The sequence below is a fragment of the Tiliqua scincoides genome, chromosome 2, assembly GCF_035046505.1.
Source record: "Tiliqua scincoides isolate rTilSci1 chromosome 2, rTilSci1.hap2, whole genome shotgun sequence".
In the NCBI taxonomy this organism is placed as follows: Eukaryota; Metazoa; Chordata; class Lepidosauria; order Squamata; family Scincidae; genus Tiliqua; species Tiliqua scincoides.
This window is the reverse complement of record NC_089822.1, coordinates 18,567,844-18,587,808: the sequence shown is the minus strand read 5'-3', so window position 1 is coordinate 18,587,808 and position 19,965 is coordinate 18,567,844. Positions and strand designations below refer to the sequence as shown.

Sequence of the window (19,965 nt, the reverse complement as noted above, 5' to 3'; positions counted from 1 at the left end):
TGTAAGCAGACCAAGGGCAAAACTTCTTTTGAGTGTCATTCACTGCCTGGGCATGTGTCTCTCTGCACCATGCCCATCTTTTTTTTTCTTTCTTTGTTCTATGGCCTAAATGGGAGGATTGCACACACTCACACAGGCATGCAGAACAAGGAAGACTGAGACTGCTTTAGTAAAAGTACAGCCCATGCACATGTGTAAGCTGGCAGCTTAACTTTGTCCTCACCCCCTCCTATTTCTGGTCATCACCATCTTAGAGCCTGATCCTATGCATGTCTACTCAGAAATAAGTCTTGTTATAGTCAGTGGGGCTTACTCCCAGGTAAGTGTGACTAGGATTGCAGCCTTAATGACATACCTTCCTGGTTAATGACATCACTTCTGGCCCTCAGCAGGTGCCAGGAATGCTATTTGGCTCACTGTATGAAAGGAATTGGACACCCCCAATAGGGGGTGACATAGGGGACTAGTACAGACAGTGCACATGCATTTTGCAGGTACTGAGCACTGAATGAGCTACATAGCCACATAGGAATAAAGTGTAGGTAGGAAAGGAAACCATGAACCCCAGATAACGTTCTAGGGGACTTCACTGGGGATTTCTTTTTAAGACTTACCTTCCTCACATGGCATCAGGCCCGCTGCTCCAAAAGACACATACAGGACTTCACTGAACTCTCCGTAAACTTCAGATGTGCTTTGTGCTGCTCGAACCCGTATCTCATAATCGTGGCATGTCTTCAAAGAATACAATGGCAGCTTTGTTGCTGAGAGCTTTGGTTCCAGCTGTAATGACAAATGGCAAGTTCTTCAGTTGATGTTATTTGCAAAAATGACTCCAGTGGGGTTATTCTTATGTTCTTATGACCATTTACCTTGATTCCAATTATAAATGCAGGAAATAGGCCAGCCCTAGTAAGGACTTCACTGCTTACTTTCCTCCCAGATGAAAAGTTTCCATCCTACTTTCTGCTTTAATAGAGGTTTAGGGCATGGTTGAAATGTGTTGTGTCACCTTCCCCTAAACCTCTATTAAAATTGATCTTTCTATGCCTCCAATATGATTCTCAAACTATTTCTGTTCTTTGCCATAAAAAGCCTAAAATGAATTCCATGAGACCTTGTTCTGTTTCCATCTGTAAGAGGCAAGGTACCCTTAGAATGAGGGAAATTACCGCAGACACTTGCCTGTGAGTCGCTGAGGGCAGGTTTTGAGCCAAAAATCATGGAATTTTCTGTGACCCTTGGATAAGTCAGGAGTTAAACTTAAGGGGTGCCTCACTATAGATTTTGTCTGATTTTACCCAAGGCCAGATCCTGAAAAATAATGTACCAGTAATTGTTACAGTCTCAAATTTATTAAAAATTTAGTAAAATATCCCAAGATACATTATATTCCTGAACTTTTTAAATTCTGGTCTTCACAACCTTTTTGTAAACACTATCAGAGTAAGTGCACTTACTGGTAACCAGTTACTGGTTACTGATGGCGAGTGGGAGGGGTTGATTGCATGGCGCATTGTGGTGCCTGCAGTACTTACTGTGCCACCCCCTATCATGGGGGGGCAGATAAAGAGTGTCGGGGGTCCCATCCTACCCGCAAACTTTGTTTGACACCCCTGGTCTAACCCTGTTCACACTCTCCCCCTCAACTGCCTCAGAATGTTCATGCCTTTCCTTGGAAGGCAGGATCTTTTCAAATCCCAGTTCAAAATCTAACTGCTTCATTGGTTTACTGGAATGCTAGCTACTTCACAAGGCTGTTGTGAGAGAAAGGGCGCAATCCTATCTTGTGCTGGACAGGCAAGCTAAGAGGCTTGCACTGTATCCCACGCAGGATAGGTGCCCAAAGTGGCTCAGCCAGAGCCACTTACCTCTGTGTAAGCCACTGAAGCCCCTATGGATCTCATTGGACTTGCACACCTCCTGAGGTAGCACAAGTCCATGGTGAGTGGAACAAATTGAAGCTGCTCAGCGCTGTTCAGGAACAGGGGTTGGGATCCAGCATAACAGCTGGATCCTGGCCCCTGCCTCTGCTCCCCCTGCCTGCCCCCAGGACGGCCCTCCCCCTGCCCTGGAACGCCTCCCTCCCGCCTCCTCAGTCCCCTGCATCAGCCGAGCTTGGCCAATGCAACTTACTGGGGGAAGCTGCAACAGAGGCTGGATTCAGCCTCCATGTGCCAGTGCACCTCCATGCGCTGGCACAGCTTCCTCCTGAGAAGGTGTAGACATGCTTTGTGGTACATTTGCGACCCTCTTGGGCTGGCACAAGGGACTTGTGCCAGCCTAATGTGCAGTTAGGATTGTGCTGAAACTCATTTAAGTAAGTTATACTGAGATTATACAAGATTATCCAGTGAGCTTTATGGGTGAGAGGAGATTTGACCTTGGTTTGATCCATAGGCATGTGGATGCCGGAGAACCCGAGGATATTATATAGCTGGACTTTCAGAACGTGTTCGACACAGTCCCTCACCAAAGGCTACTGAGAATATTCCACAGTCAGGGAATTAAAGGGCAGGTCTTCTCATGGATTGGGAACTGGTTGAAGACCAGGAAACAGAGAGTGGGTGTCAATGGAGAATTTTCACAATGGAGAGAAGTGAAAAGCAGTGTGCCCTGAGGATCTGTCCTGGGACCGACGCTCTTCAACCTCTTCATAAATGACCTGGAGAGAGGGTTGAGCAGTGAGGTGGCTAAGTTTGTAGACAACACCAAACTTTTCCGAGTGGTGAAGACCAGAAGTGATTGTGAGGAGCTCCAGAAGGATCTCTCCAAACTGGCAGAATGGGCAGCAAAATGGCAGATGCGTTTCAATGTAAGTACGTGTAAAGTCATGCGCATTGGGGCAAAAAATCAAAACTTCACATATAGGCTAATGGGTTCTGAGCTGTCTGTGACAGATCAGGAGAGAGATCTTGGGCTGGTGGTGGATAGGTCGATGAAAGTGTCAACAGCAGTAAAGAAGGCCAATTCTATGCTTGGGATCATTAGAAAAGGTATTGAGAACAAAACAGCTAATATTATAATGCCGTTGTACAAATCGATGGTAAGGCCACACCTGGAGTATTGTGTCCAGTTCTGGTCACCACATCTCAAAAGGGACATAGTGAAAATGGAAAAGGTGCAAAAGAGGGCAACTAAGATGATTACTGGGCTGGGGCACCTTCCCTATGAGGAAAGGCTACAGCGTTTGGGCCTCTTCAGCCTAGAAAAGAGATGCCTGAGGCGGGACATGATTGAGACATACAAAATTATGCATGGGAAGCATAGAGTGGCTAGAGAGATGCTCTTTTCCCTCTCACACAACACCAGAACCAGGGGACATCCACTAAAATTAAGTGTTGAGAGAGTTACGAAGACAAAAGAAAATATTTCTTTACTCAGCATATAGTTTGGAACTCCTTGCCACAGGATATGGTGATGACATCTGGCCTAGATGTCTTTAAAAGGGAATTGGACAAATTTCTGGAGGAAAAATCCATCATGGATTACAAACCATGATGTGTATGTGCAACCTCCTGATTTTAGAAATGGGCTATGACAGAATGCCAGATGCAAGGGAGGGCACCAGGAAGCAGGTCTCTTGTCATGTGCTTCCTGGGGCATTTGGTGGGTCACTGTGAGATACAGGAAGCTGGACTAGATTTATGGCCTGATCCAGTGGGGCTCTTAGGTTCTTATGGTTCTTGCACCACCCCTGTAGCTATGCCAATGTTTCCATTACCAGATGGCAGTTTAGTTCAAGCAGTTGAACTATCCCATTCTTCTTTAGGATGCTTCGCTAGGATGCATGCACAAGACCCATCTCATTCTTCCTCTTTTAAGGGGTATTTGGTGGCTGAATTTCATTCCTTCTCATTGGCTAGTCCTGAAGTGGTGTTACAAAAATTCCTAAATTCCTAAGCTCTAGCACAGTGATTTTCAAACTTTTTCATCTCATGGTACACTGACAAGGTGCTAAAATTGTCAAGGCATACCATCCGTTTTCTGACAACTGACAAGGTATACCATGCTGTTGGTGGGGGGCTCACACCCCCACTGGTCCTGCTAATAAATGGCTTTTGCTCAAACTCCCATGGCACAGCTGCAGACCATTTGTGGCACACATATGTGCCATGGCACACTGGTTGAAAATCGCTGCCCTAGCAGGAATTGTGCCGCTGCACGGGGGAGGGAGGGAGGGAGGGAGAGAGACCAAGCCAGCCTGACCAGAAAAAAATCTGATGAGCAGTTGAAACAATATTTATTAAGATAAACAAAACAAAGAACTAGGAAAAAGGAAAAAATGGAAAGGATCAGAAAGGTAAGTACTGAACATAAGTAGAAAACTGTATTATGTATTATGATAATTGGATGTGTGGGAAGCCTTTACAAAATGATGATATACTGCTCCATGCTTGTGTTAGCTTGTAGATAATTTTGTATGTTCAAGAATTCTTTTTAGTTTATAGTTAAACGTTTAGTGTGTGTGTGTTACTTGCGGTTTTTAAAACTTGTTTTGTTACCTGTTAAATAAATACATAGACACTGAAAAAAAAGAAGGCAAGTACATAGGTGAGTAAGTAAAACTCCTTCCTTCCTTCACAGCAACAAACCTCCTCCGCCTCCTCCCCAGAGCCCAATAACTGACTCTCCTTCTGGTTGACCAACTGACTCCTTAACTGACTCTCCAACTGCCACATAGCCAGGCTTACCCTTAGAGGAGCTCTTTGTACATTCCAAAAACTTCTCTATTTTTAGAGGAACACTTCAAACTTCCAAAAGCCCCTGTCACCCAACAGTGTCCCCTTGTTGAGAAAAGATTTAAAGCTCAAATCCTTCCCTCAGTATGCAGTAAAAGATTTTCCTGCCAAAACCCATTTACTTGACTTAAAGTGAAACCTTAAAGTCTCTGATTTTTATGCAAACATTTTATTTCAGTGGGTTAGGAGAAAATCCTACCTCAGAAATGAAATTAGATAATAAATTCTCAAATACATCTCATAAAGTAAAAAACAAAAGGAGTAAACATCCCAGAAAGAGTTGAAGCAGGAGACTGCCAGTGGACCTGAGTGAGAACTTTCAGATTTTAGAGTAGGGATGTCAAACTCATTTCATACAGAGGACTGAAGTTACCATTCATGGTGGCTGTGGAGGGCTGGATGTGACATCTTTGATCAGGGTGGTGTGCAGAGGCTGGGGTCCCTTCAGAGGGCTGTGTGAAAAACCTCTGCCATGTGCCTGCTCCCTCAGCATCTCCTCTCACCTCTCTTGGTCTGCCCCTTCCCTCATAGTGGTCCTTGCCATCTGAGACCTCTGTGTGTGTGTGTGTGTGTGTGTGTGTGTGTGTCTCTCTCTCTCTCCCCCCCCCCCCGAGGCAGAAGTGGCACTGCTGAAAGGGCTGTGCTGGGAGAGCCCAATTATCACAGAGGGGGCAAAGAGCCTCCAGAACTACATCCAGCCCGTTGGGCCTTATGCTTGACATCCCTGGTCTAAGTCCTTTCACACTCTCCCCCTCAACTGCCTCAGAATGGTCACCGTGCCTCAGAAGGCCAGTTCAAGTTCTAACTCCCATTGGTTTACTGGAATGCTAGCTCCTTCACAAGGTTGTTGTGAAGTAACTCATTTAAGCAGGTTATACAGAGACAAAAGTGACTGCACCAAGATTATCCTGTGAGTTTTACAAGAGGAGATTTGACCTTGGTTCTTGCTGGTCCATGTCTTAGCCTTAACCATTACATATTTACATATACATATTTACATATACATATTTACATATACAAGATACATATTTCTGTGGAGGTGGGTGCTTCCCTGAGCCCTGCACATCTGCCACTGTCTGCTCTGCCCCTGAATCAGAATGGATTCCTACACTGCTCTTGCTACTGTTGCTCAGGGTGGCTGAACCTGTTGATCAGCAGGGCACTTTAGCAAACCAGGAAATGGCCCTAATGAAGTGAGGCCTCTTCCCTGGCATGGGATCAAGCAGGTGCTTCTGGTGTAGAAGCAACAATCAGCCTAACAGTTGAGCAGATCTGCCAGCATAGGACTTAAAGCTTCTTTTATCTTTCTCCAACACGGCAACCACTAGGATGTGCCAAGAAGGGAAGCACCTACATCCTCTTTACCAAATGGGAGCAGATCAAAAGAACAGCCAAAGCAAAAACTGCAACATCCTCCCTCCCAGCTGCTATTTGAACTTGGGAGGGTAATGCCTGGCCTAATAGCATCTTGGGTGGGAATTTTCATGTTTGTGGTGTGGAGTGAAAGAGTTTTCTTTCTAGTGTGGTCTCAGTCTGGATCACTGTCCCTACAGCTGTGATTTAAAAAAAAAAGAAATGATCACATGTTTACCATCTTGTCCAGTTTAAGTCTTTTTCCACAGTAGAGCCTCTTTGTGCTATGGAGGCAGCTATATTCTCCTATTAGCAGGAAGCTGAATTAAAACTGGTACCAAAGGCCACATCCAGCTCCACACTGATAGAAAAAGGTAAGTTCACACTGGCCTCCCTAGGCTGATGTGGGAGTTTGGGGAGGGCAGATGGAGGGCAAAACAGGGATGTCCCGGAACGGGGGGAGGCAGGGGGCAGGCAGTCCAGTGGGCTGACCAGCCCTGGGAGGGGGGCAGTACTAGGATTCAGCATTTAGACCAGATCTTAAACCCCCTCTTGAGCAGCCCAGCTTTACACTGGATTGCTCAGATCACCACCTATTTTGGTGGCACAGATCCGTGTAGCCCCATTGCGGCAGTTGCCGTTCAACATGAGGTAAGGGGAATTAATTCCCCTTACTCTAAGTTGTGCAGCTGCCAGCCTCAGCTCCGTGATGGATACAGGACATGCCAACTGGCATGCCTATTCCAGTGCAGGTTAGAATTAGGCTGTAAAACAACTGAAGTCATTTGCTGTGTGCGGGATTGCTTTAATCCCTTTGCTCTGCTAACACTTAGTTGTTCCCTCTACACAGCCATTAGCTTGTTCATTTTGTTTCATTTATTTCTTAGTCCTCAGTATATACTCAGGATGAGATTTAAAACAAACAAAGAAAAAGGCAGCATTCCAACTATAGGAAAAGAGCCTGCAGGACACAGGAATGGCAATGAAAAACAGGCAACCAATGCAGAAAAGTGGGGTATATCACGAACTACCGCATAGCCAGTCTGGCTGCACAGGCTGGACTTTCCACTACATTCATAGTTAGAAAAATCACCCCAAGTCAGGTCTTTAAAAAGGCAGAACAGGATAATATGGAAGACAATGAAGGCAATGGCTTGACATGGCTGTCATCTAAATTCTTTGTAATACTGATTGTACGGAGAACTGATGTGGTGTGATGACTAAAAAACAGGACTTCTCTGGTTTGAATTTTGCCTCTGTCATGAACTCAATAGGTGGCCTCAGTCAAGTCTCTTAGCCTCAGCTTCCCAGCTGCAATATGGGGTTTATAACACAGGGTTGCAGTAAGGACATCAAGATGATACATGTGAAGTGCTTTGCACACTCAAGACAACACTATAAAAATTTTAAGTGCTATTATTATTTTTGAACAAATTATACCAATTCCAGAGAACAAAGCAGCCCAGGGTTCCAGTTGGCGCCATCCTGGCTTGACATCAGAACTTTCTTTGCTCAAGGACAGAAATTTTAGGGACTGAGGTCCTCTCCTCCTTACATACCTCACTCCATTCTGTCTCATTGACTTCTTTGTACTGTAGCTGGTATCTGAGAGTGATCCATCCATTCTTAACATCTGCTGTGGGTGGTGCCTTCCAGATGACTTGGATATCTTTATAGATGCCTGTTGGGCTGGTGTTCAACACAGTCCAGTTGAGTCCGATGGGTGGGTCAGGTATCACTGTGAATTAAAAGACATTGTTTTTGCAAGTGTAAAGCAAAGATCCTTTTAAGTATGAATTCTAAAGTTCCACACATGCCAAACATTTAATATTTTTTTAAAATACTGTATTTGAATCATGGAGTATCTGATTAAGTTCTTTCAAAACCCAGATCCCCAGTCAATTGTGTACTGGGAGGAGGGTCATAGTGAAACATGAATATAGGAAGCTACCTCATGGTGAGTCAAACCATTGGTTCCTTCACCTATTCTGACTGAGGTTGCAATCCTAACCTGTGCTGGTACTGCCAGGCTGAAGTGGCCTAGACTGTATCCAGCATTGGTTAGGTGAAGCCTTGGGGTAAGAGGACGTTTTCCTCTTACCTGTGTTGAGCCCTAGCCTGCCCTATGGAGCTACTTGGATCTGTGAGGAAGAAGAAGCTCAAATTCCATATATGAAGATACCTTAATACTATATCAGATAATTGGCCCATCCAACTGAATACTGTCTACTCTGACTGGCTAAGGTTTCAGCCAGAGGCACTTCCTATCAATTGCTATCTCATCCAAGAATTTACTGCAATACACACTTACAGGGGAGAAACTTCCATTTAAGTGAGTGGGGCTTATGCCTGAGTAGACATGCCTAGGATTGCACTGTTCGTTATGTTGGAAGAGCGACAGCATGCAAGCTAGATCCGTCTAGTAATGATGGTTATGGAAATATGCATTAATCCCAACCAGTTGAGAGAGCGGTTATCTATTCACTTCCTAGTTTAAAGTCTCTCTCCTATGTACTTTGCTCTCCTACTCTGATTATACTACTCACTAGCTTCTTTTCCTGTCTTGTTGTTTTATGTCTTCCTGTCTAAGCCATGACCAGTTCCTTCTCTTGGTCTTATTTTGCAGTAGTTATGTATATACAGCACTTTGTGTAACTCAGGTTTATTTTGGGTTTGTTTCTTTTCACACCTCTGTTAGAGCCCAATCCTGGGCTCAGTGCCGCAGCGTCGTGCTGCCACGCATTATCGCAAACATGCCATAAGGCACGTTTGCGAGCCTCACCTCCGGACTAGCCAGTACTGGGCTAGTACTGGGTTAGTGCGGGGCGGGCGCCCAGCCTCTGCAGCTCAGCGGTTTCACGGACTGCTAAGCTGTGGCATGGTAGCGGGGGCGGGGAGGGGCAGGGGGAGAGGGCGGGGAAGAGGCGTTCCAGGAAGGGGGGAGGCCGATGGGGGGTAGAGAGAGGATGGGGGAGGCGTGACAGGGAGGCAGGGGGTGGGACGGATGGGAGGTGTGCCGGGGGGAGGGAGGGAGCCGGGTCCATGGAGTTCCGCTCCACTGGATCCAAGGCGTTTCTTAAGGGCTCGGCCCCCTACACGAACACCTTTACTTTGGTAAAGTGAGTAGCCCCATTGCAGGGCTGCTTCCCTTAACCGGGAGAAGGGGACGAAAGTCCCCTTCTCCCGAGGCGCCGCCCGCGGTAGCCTGGGGAGCACAGGATCTGGCGGCAGCCGTTCTCAGTGCCACAGAGGCTGGGTGCCCCGGGCAGCTCAGGATTGGACTATTAATGGGCTATTAAAGAAGTAGACACTTACCAATGTCCTCAACACGGACAACTTTTTTGTCATACATTCGATTTCCACTGACTAGTTTGATACAATAAGGAACCCAAACTGAGGTGTAGGATACATTGAAGTAGCAGCTGTTTTCACCAGCAGTGACATAATCAGGACATTCTTTCCATTCATTCTTCCTGAAATGATAGCAAAATAATTATGAAACAAACATATACTGTGAACATCCTAAGAGAGTAGCTTTAGAGAAAAGCAATGAAAAGATAGAAGTCAATAGAAATCTTCCCAAAATGCAACCAGCAATTTGAATTCTTTTTGTAATATCACATGTAAACAATTTTTTTTTGCCTTATCTATCTGGATGAAATTCTCAATATATCCTTAAACACTTGAAAGGATTCAAAAAGATAAAGAGTTAAAAATGTTAATTAAAAATAGAAAAATGTTAATAATGTTACGGGGAATGTAGCTGCAAAAAAAGATAATTATTTTCTAGTCACTAGATGGGGACAGGGCAAATTGGGTTCAGGAATGGGCTGGTCTGATAGCAGCCACCAAATTATAGCCACCCTTCTTGGACCTAACCCAGCAGCACGGGTCCATGTGGACCTGCGCAAATGTTTCCTTACCAAAGGGAGACCCCAGCAACTACCCCCACTGCAACAGTAGCCATTTTTGTATTGTTGCATCAGCAAGGGGGGAAAGAATAGAATTGGACTGGAAGTAACTAAATAAAGGTCATAGGGAACTCTCAGGGTTAGAAGCAAGATACCAAAGGATACCAGTTGCTGCAGCAACAGTGAAGAAGGGGTATTACTTTCACAACTTGCTTAAGGCACCTGATTGACCATGAAAGGAAGCTGGACAAGATAGTCTTTTGGTCTGATCCAGTCAAACTCTACCCAGGCTGCAACCTTAAGCACATTTTCTTGGGAGTAAGCCCCACTGAGCACCTTTTTGAGTAAACATGCATAAAACTGTGCTGCATATAGACTCTGGGAAAGAAATTGCCTGGGAGTTGGACAGATGGCTGATCAATAAATTTGGAAAAGATAATATTTTGTGGTCATATACAGTATGAACTTCTGGAAGGGTTCAACAATCTAGGTCTTCCTGCCATCAAGCAAATGGCATTTGATTGGCTGTTTTTAAAGGGTGGTGTTCATCCCATGGCCAGGAAACTAAATGTTTCTCGTGAATCCAGTTTCCTTGCGACTCTCATCATGATGTGAATGCAAAAGAAAAGAAATCTTATTGTGGGAGAGGTGGACTTGTCCTGGAACTGACTTACTATTCATCTTTTACCATTCATCTTTTACCATTCTTTCATTTACTAATCATCACACTGTCACCTGTTCACCAATTTAACATGTCAACCTGACCTTAACAACATCTGATCTTTACACAGATCTATTGCTGGCATAATGACTCTTATAAGTGAAAAACTTCCTGCTTTCATGACTCTTGTCTAGGTAGCTATTTCTGGTATTGTGACACAGCAATTTCAAACACAGGATTGATGTTTCTGTACCATCTCAAATACAGCAGTTGTAATGTTCCTGGAGCACTTAAATGGGGAAAATCTCCATTACTCCAATAACATGAAAATGTTTCCATTTCAGGTGATCTGCACTTAATAATCTGGGGTCCTCCTTCTGAAAGAGAAAAGGGGGAAAAAGACTACTTTCAAAAAGACAAACCGTAGCAACTGATTGAATGAAGAAAAAAAGGCAGAGCTCAAATAATTCACATTCATATCACATTGTCCAAACCTTTGGTGCCACACAGTCATTCTTGTAAATATAACTGTTTTGTGGATTAGATCTGTTTCCATATTGACTATGAAATCTGCATAAAATCCAAAAATTGTACCTACCTTGCTATGCCAGCTTTTACTCCTGTATATACCATGAAAGTCTTCTCTCTTTTTATTACTTTCTCTCAGACCCTTCTTGTCAGGTCCTTCTCAATGATGACAGGCAGCCCAATCCTATACAGCACTGGTTCTCAAACTGGGGTGTTGTGACACCCCAGCCAGAGAGCCCTGGTCTCTGCCCCCTTAAGGGAGGGGGGAGGCAGCAACGCAATCGCCAGAATCGTGTCACTGTCAAGGGACATGGGGCTTGCCTGGACTCACCACAGCTGCAGCAGCCTTTCAGGGGTGCGGGGAGCCCTGCGCCAGCCTTTGCAGGACACCCCAACATGCAGAGACAGTCAACATAATGATTGCGACCCACTTCTGGTTTCATGATTGAAAACTAGAAGTGGGTTGTGATCATTATCTGCACTGTCTGGGGATAGGATCTGCACTGAACAAGGGATAGGAATTGTAGCATGCACAGCTGCTACTGAGACCTTCCCTTTCCCACAACCAGCCTGGCCCACACCTCACCCCAAACTGCCCCTATCTTCCCCCAATGCACTCCTGCCACCGACTTACCGGCAATGACGGAGAACAGAGGAGCTTCAGCAGGCTGCTGCTACCCACCATTTGACCTAGCAGCTGCGGCCCATTGAATGGTAGAGAAACTTTCCTGCTGTTCATCTGGGATTTATGTTGACAGATCACAAGATCAGTCAACATAAACCCAGGATATGATTTGGCTGTTAGTTGGAGCAAACAAGTAAAATTCCACAGGGATATTGAAAGCACATAATGAAACAAAAACACTTTTGTGCACGCAAAAACATCAAAATGAAACTTTTGGCTGAGCTCTATTTTACAAAGCAGAACACTACAGCTGGTTCTTGCATCTGCAATGCCACTAAAATACTAGTATGCTGCTGTATCTTGAACTGAAGTTGAAACTTGAGGAGGGTTCACATGAGAGCTTCCTCAGTTCAATGCTGGTGACCCAACATTCGCAGAGACCATATGGGAGAGCAAGGAACAGTACTTGAGCACAATTTGTTCCTGTAGGTAGCACCAACCATACAAAGCCCATGCACTAAATAGTGAGGTGGGTGATTGGTGCAGGCTGTACATGCATTTAGCAAGCATCAAAAGGAATGAATGAGTCATGAATGAATAAGCTCATTTAGAGGTACTGAATGAGCCATTCATATGGATATGAAGTCTGGGTAGTCTGAGACCACTGAGATTTTTCTTTCTCATTTACCTTCCTCATATGGCATCAGGCCTGTTGCTCCAAAGGACACATAAAGGACTTCACTGAACTCCCCATAAGTTTCAGATGTGTTTTTTGCTGCTCGGACCCGTATCTCATAATCATGGCATGGCTTCAAAGAATACAGTGGCAGTTCTGTTACTGAGAGCTTCGGCTCCAGCTGTAATGATAAATGGCACGTACTTCAGTTGAGCTTTCTCTGCAGAAGCAAAAACCTCCAGGAACACTTTTCTAGACATAAAGCTTTCTGCAAGCCATGAGAATAAATGATTAAGACCATTATGTTTTCATATGCCATAACAGTACAGAACCAGCATGGGTTCGAATTCCTGATTGCCACATTCATATCCACAGGGCCGAGCTTTTAAGAATGTGCAGATTTACCATGTATGCACTTTTTAGCTAGATTTTTCTTTGGATCTGTGTTATGGTATTAGGACTAAACACTCTGCCTATTGTCATACCAGATCTAGGTTCATTGAGTTGTTTGTTTATTATTATAATTAATTATTATTATTATTAGTAGTAGTAGTAGTAGGGTGCAATCCTAACCCCTTATGTCACTGCTTTCCAGCTCTGGCATAGCAGTACCAATGGGACATGTGCTGCATCCTGCAATTGGGTGTCACTCACAGAGGCCTCCTCAAAGTAAGGGAATGTTTGTTCCCTTTCCTCAGAGCTGTCTTGCCCTTATGTCAGTGCTGGAAAGCTTTTCAACAAAATGGTCATGAAGTGATTTACAGAAAGAATCAAAATGGCTCCTTTTCAATGACTCCCTTTATTTTCTGTTTCCGGTACGTGGAATTAAACCCATTTCTGCCCAGCCCACAGGTCTACACATTTGATCCCTGTTACATATATGAAATGTTGGGCAGAAATGGCTTAAGAGGTTTACTGCCATTGTGTGTGATATTTCATTTAGCTATCAGAGTAAATAGGCACTGAAAGACCCATATTCCATAAATATGTCTAATCCTTTTAGAACATAAACTCTGACTATTTTAATTCAGTGTAACTTGTTCTGGGATTTTGGGACAGGGCAGATTCGAAAAACCAGGATATAGGCTGAAGGATTATGATTCTTTAGCATGTAGCCACATTGCATATCAGTTGTGTACCTGCTAATCATTAGTGTGTTCCCAGGAACTTGTGCATAGTTGTGTAGCCCATGCAAAAATAATCCACAGAATGGTATTCACATGGATATATTTATATTTGGGAAGAGACCCAAAATATGTGTATTGGTAAGCAAATCCCTGTTAAAACGTTTATAGTTCTTCACAGTCTCTTTGGGATTTCACCATTGTGAAGAACATGGTGCCTTGGTTATCTTGTTCATTCCAAATCCAGGCAATTTATAAATGTAGGAAATTTAGTATCAGCCAGATCTTTAGGGACTCCATTGTTTTCTTTTCTCCACTGTGAATATTATCCATATATTCACATTTCCCACATTAATGAAACATGTCGTTTTTCCATGCCCTAATCCGCTATTTAAATTGATCTTCCTATGATTGCAGTACGTTGCTCTAATTACTTCTTTAAAATAAGAATCCTCAAATAAATTCCACCTGAACTTGCTGTTTAACTTATAAAATCAAAGCACACCGGCATGAAAAAAATTATATATGCCAGTAATGACTAGAATTATGAAATAGAATTGAACAGGTATGAAAAAGTGGTGTGCCAACATGATTTCATGAACACAAAAATGAGACATAATCTTTGGTTTGTGCAATTAGAGAAAAATGCTATTTTGAAATTAACTGCTTCATCGATAATGTTGGTAACTTGAGTAGTATTTGAAATTCACTAAGGCTCAACTGTGATGAAAGGTATCTTAATTAAGGCCACTTATGAAGGTTTAAATGCAGGCACAGGAGGAGGGTAAGATGATAATTATAGTAATTAAAGGAATTGGAAAAAATGTTAATGGTAATACTGAAAAACAATAAAAAGTAGTCTAAAGTAAAGTTAATATTGCTTCTTCTGGAGCAAAACCATGAAATGCTATTTAACTGTTCTCACTGAAAGTTCAATGGATGAGAAACCTTAATATTCAGTGATCAACAGTGTTCCCTTCATTCTTCACACGTGTGTGGTACAGTCACCCCTTCTCATCTGTGGGTTTGCAACCGGCGGATTTGACTCAATGTGGGTCACAAGCCCATGCTGGAGGGCATCAGAGGACCTCCTGGACACAACCAGAAGTCACATCTGGGAGCTCTTCTGAGTTTTGGGGAGTCCCTGTGCCTCAGAAAGCCTTCTGGAGGCTTCTGAGAGGCACTTCTAGTTTGGTGAACAATCAGAATGGTTTCTCAGAAGCCTTGGGCAGGCCTTCTGATGCACAGGGACACTGTGTGCAACCTCCCTGAACCTCAGGCTTCCAGTGGCTTCTGAAAGGTGTTTCTGGTTTTTTCCATCCGGGCATCTCCACTGATTTAATTATCTACAGAATTCAGTATCTACGCAACAGGGTGAGTGCGTGGGTCCTGGAATGGAAGCACTGCAGATACTGAGATCCCCATGTACTAATTTCTGCCATTTTTATTTCACCCTTTTACAAGGAGCTCAGGTGATGCACAGGGTTCTTTCTCCCAACCCACCGCAATAATCTGCATGTGTCCATTTCTAGTAGGCTTTACCGGCCTTTCCCTTGATTGGGTGGCGATGGTGCCCATCCCCACAAGCAATTGCACATATATTTACTCAGAAGTAATTTCAACTACTTTCTCTAAAGTGTGCTTAGCTGTCCCACATTCTCTCCATGCGGTAAAGTTTAAAAGAGCTCTTGCTTTTCCTGTCCACTGGAAGTAACCCTCTAATTAGTCGTTTTTTCTAGGTACCTATTAGTGCATTCATTTATTTTACTTTTCATTAGTGTCTTTGTGTTTAGAGTATAAGCAAAATGAGATTAGGAAAAAACATCCTATCTAAGGGCAAAGGAACTGCATAGCAGTATGTACTAATGGCAGATTTTAGCATCTCTCGCTATCCTGTGTAGGGTTCTGTGCTACTGATTGTTGTGTCTGTGATTTTTTTTGCATTTAATATTTACATATTCTGATGAGATAGGTGTGGCATGATTTTTAAAAATTAATACAGGTGTGCCCCCATATCCGTGGGGGTTCCATTTTGGAACCCCTTGTGGATAAATGAATCCGTGGATATGAGGAATGCTCCCCACCCTCTGGAGGGTCTTATGAGCCCCGCAGAGACTGCAGGCAGATGCACATGGCCTCTGCGGGGCTCAGAAGACCCTCTGGAGGGTTGTGGAGGAATGCGGGTTGCAATCTGCATCCGCTCTTAACTGAAACCATGGATATGGGATCTGTGGATATGGGGGCCCCTTGAAAATAAAACAAGGAAATGCAAGGCAAGCAATACAAAACATTGGGACATCACCAACTACATCAGCCTCACAGATGGTTGTCCTGCCAGCTGTGAAAAGAGTGCTTGATCAGTCCACAACTGCACAGGTTGATGCTTCAGCTATGTTTATAATTCAAAAAATAACCACAAACCAGGTTTTTAGAAAAGATGGGAAGACAGCATGGAAGACACTGGGAGGTCTGGCAGATATGTTGTCTGGATTCTCTGTAATAACAGAGCAAGTGAATGATGCCAATTCCAGATAAAACAGCTGGTGCGGAAGCAGCTCAAGGTTTTTGCTAGTGCTTCACTGGCCTAGATAAAGATTTAGGACAACTCCTGCTTGGTGGTGGAGCCTTAAGGATCTGTAAATCCCCTTGTCCCATACGTACCGCACTCCATTTTGTCTCACTGACTTCTTTGTACTGCAGCTGGTATTTGAGAGGGATCCATCCAGTCTTAGCATAAGCTGAGGGTGGTGGTTCCCAGGTGACTTCAATGTTCATAGACGTGCCTGTTGAGCTGGTGTTCAGGATGGTCCAGTTGAGTCCAATGGGACGGTCGGGTATTACTGTGAATTAAAACATATGCATTTTTTTCCCCCCAAGGAGAAAAGAAGGAGCATTTTCCCTGAGGAGAATGCTTGTTTTTAGCATTCTAAAAACAGCACCCCACAAATGTCCAACAACATGTTCAATAATTTTCAAAGGATCAGAAACATGAAAAATCTGATTCGGATCTTTCAAAACCCTGATCCCTAGTTGGTTCTGGTGCTGAGAAGGCAAATTCTTTTAATGTGCCATAGTGAGGTCAGAATGTATAAAGCCATATAGGGACTCAAACCATTGGTTCTTCAGGCCCAGTACTATCTATTCACATAAGAACATCAGGCCATAGGCCCATCTAGTCCAGCTTCCTGTATCTCACAGTGGCCCACCAAATGCCCCAGGGAGCACACCAGATAACAAGAGACCTCATCCTGGTGCCCTCCCTTGCATCTGGCATTCTGACATAGCCCATTTCTAAAATCAGGAGGTTGCACATACACATCATGGCTTGTAACCCGTAATGGATTTTTCCTCCAGAAACTTGTCCAATACCCTTTTAATGGCGTCCAGGCCAGACGCCAGTGTCTTAAATGTCACCAGTGTCATAAGCAGAGCCCTTTCCCAGCACCTACTGTCTCCCTTTTTATCTGGGACCTTCTGCATGCAAAGCAAATGTTTTTCAGCTGAGTGATGTTCCCTTCCCTGAAAAGATCCCCTCCAAATAATCAGAAAGGAAGTGCACCAATTTTCCAGAACATACAATTGCCTCAGTTTAAGGCGATATTTTTTCCCTTACCCTGTGTTGAGCTAGAGTCTGCCTGGATCTGTGCCAGCTATTTAGCTTGCACAAATCAAAGCAGCCCATGTAAGGTCGCCTGGCCCATAAGTGGGGGTTAAGATACAGCATGTGCTGCTGCCACTGATCCCACCGCCTCCGGGGCCTAATTCTCTCCTGTTCCACCCCCATCCAGAAACACCCCCTCCTCACCCCAGAATGCTCTCCCACCACCTTCTCCCACCTTCTGCACCACCTGGCATAAAACCTACCTTGCTTGGCTGGTGTGGGGACGGGAACTGGGTGCAGCAGGCCAGTGCATATTCTTGTGCCAGTGCAGCCGACTCCCTAGTCACTGCAAACATGCTTTACGGCATGTTTGCAACACTTGGGAGCCAGTGCAGGGGGTCTGTGGTGGTGCAAGGCCAGATTAGAATTGTACCATAAGCTATATTTTTAAGGGTACTACTGAGGCTGCAGGACAAGCCATTCCATTCATTAAGCACTCAGCCAGCAGACCTCAAGGACCAGTCCAGTTCACCAGGTCTTTGACCTCAGGAGTTCTGCCATGGCCCCAGCATTCATCCACAAAGTTCTACCTTGGTCCCATCCACAGGCCTGCCCTGGTCTTGCCTAGAAAGTCAATACTTTTGAAGTCAAAATTTCTATGAATCATGATATCAGGTGTAAACAAATCCTGCAGAAGTAAAAGGGCAACCACAATGCTCAGGAAAAAGTAGTAGGCATATGATCTCTGGCATATGATCTTGGACTGATGCCAGCGTTCTCCCCCATTTGTCTGTTTTAACAATTCGTGTTGGAGCTGTAGACACAAGTGATCGACTAGTTGCACATTTCCACCCTCTGTCAGCTTCACACAGTTTTTGCCAACCTTTGTGACAGTCCAACAAATTTGCAAATTGCTCCTCTCAGCAGTTGAGCCAATCTCCTGGGAAATTTTCTACTTTCCACTAAAAAAAAATCAATTCTCTGCACTTCTATGGGCTCCATATGAGCTCTGTGCTCACTGTAGGATATGCTAAATGAACACAAAAGCTGGATGGAGCTCAGTTTCAGCAGAGAAGTCAGCAACATTAGGAAACTAAAACAAAAGGGCAGAGTTATTAACCTTTGAAACTCTCAAAATGAAATCAGAATTACAGTCCATCAGAGTGGTTTGACCTACAGCTAAAGACTACAATCTATAATACTCTTGCAAACCCTCCCAAGAGCTTAGGCTTGCCTGGTGGAACTTTCAAGCAGAGCATGTAATTTCGCAAACAGCTTTTGAAAAGCCCCCAAGTTTCATGCAGACCTGCAAAGTTTAGCTGATTAATCAGATGAATCATTTTGATTGATGAAAAGTTACCGCTCTAATTAATTGTTAGCAGTTGCCATTAAAAAACACACAACCCTAGAGACTGAACTAAATGCTAGGAGATAATACATAGTCCAATCCTATGTATGTCTACTCTGAAGTAAGTCCCATTATAGGCAATGGAGCTCACTCCTGGGTAAGTGTGGATAGGATTGCAGCCTTAAACATCCCAAAAGCCAGGAGAACAGGGTATGACTTGGAAGGGAGAAGCAGCTGGTTAGGGAAGGTCTTACCTGCCCAATGCTTCTCTCTTGTTTGGTTTTGTCCTCTCCCCAAGCTGGTTTTGTCCCAGGTGCAGAAAATTCAAAGTTGGAAACAGTAGCAGGCAAAAAGAAGCTGGAGGAGGGAGATGCAGTGCAGAAGGGAGAAGATGCAACACTTTCCTCTGCCCACAGTTTCTCCCCTCCAAGTTGCACCCTCTCCTGCTACTTTTTAGATATTGAGCACAGACTCAGGTCTTCTGCAAATGTCTAGTTCAGTCTGGCTTTTAATGAACTGGGTTGAGCTTGTATGGGGCATTTCCTCTTCTCATTAATATTTTGCTGTGTAAGCTGACAGCACAACAATTGATGGAGATGCAACGTGATCCTAAGCCAACCTAAAAGCATCCAAGTCATATGGTAAATATGACCCCCTCCCCTCTTCCATATGAAAACTTTTAATCTGAAGGAATTTTAATGGTTTTCACTGAACAGCTGGCCCTAGCAAGAGTCCTCTGGATGTGTTATTTCAAACTGGGAATATAATTAATAAACTAACCTGCTAAAATAAAGCAATAAAGTAAGCATGTAACTTTGCCGGACCTCTTTGGTGAACTGCCACTTGCAGATGAAGGGGATGTGAAAATATCCTCAGAGACTTACTCCATATGCAGCTACTGTGACTCAAAGTACAGCATCCAAACAAAAACTCTCAGAGCCTCCCTTTTGTTTTATTATGACAGTCTGGACAAGCCAGTGCCGATTCAGTAGCACCAAACAACTGTGCAGTTAGTCAACATAATTTAGAAGCAAGCATGTCACCTCCCCCCTCAAGGTTATCTTGGGATCATCACTCTGTTCTTTTCCACGTTTTAGCTGTTTTGGCACACCACAGCCACACTAATATAATAACATAAAACCCTAACACCACAGCCTTATGAAGCAGTCTGTATACCAGCCCTACGCAGCCAGATGAAGCCCACCAACCATAAAGGGCAACACACCAGGGGCTTTGTAAAGCTGCTAATTTCTTCTGCAACAATGGGGACTGACAGCGTGAATATGCCTTGCACTGAGTCAGACCATGGGCTCATTATTATTAGGAATATTTATATACTGCTTTTCAACAAAAAAAAATTCACACAGAAAAATAAAGGAGAGTCCCATATCAATGG

The 19,965-nt window shown here is 44.1% G+C and overlaps 1 protein-coding gene across 2 annotated transcripts in view; it reads right to left on the bottom strand.

Moving 5' to 3' along the window:
* Positions 1-19,965, bottom strand: part of GHR (growth hormone receptor) — a 163,271-nt gene that overhangs the window by 13,767 nt on the left and 129,539 nt on the right. The window contains exons 3-8 of one of the 2 annotated variants that reach the window (XM_066615145.1): positions 16,282-16,460; positions 12,509-12,677; positions 10,921-11,044; positions 9,411-9,568; positions 7,655-7,833; positions 615-783 (exon numbers count right to left, since the gene is read on the bottom strand). In XM_066615145.1, the coding sequence (XP_066471242.1) occupies positions 615-783; positions 7,655-7,833; positions 9,411-9,568; positions 10,921-11,044; positions 12,509-12,677; positions 16,282-16,460 (978 nt within the window). The remainder of the gene's footprint in view (positions 1-614; positions 784-7,654; positions 7,834-9,410; positions 9,569-10,920; positions 11,045-12,508; positions 12,678-16,281; positions 16,461-19,965) is intronic. The other variant, XM_066615146.1, reaches the window with a different exon arrangement.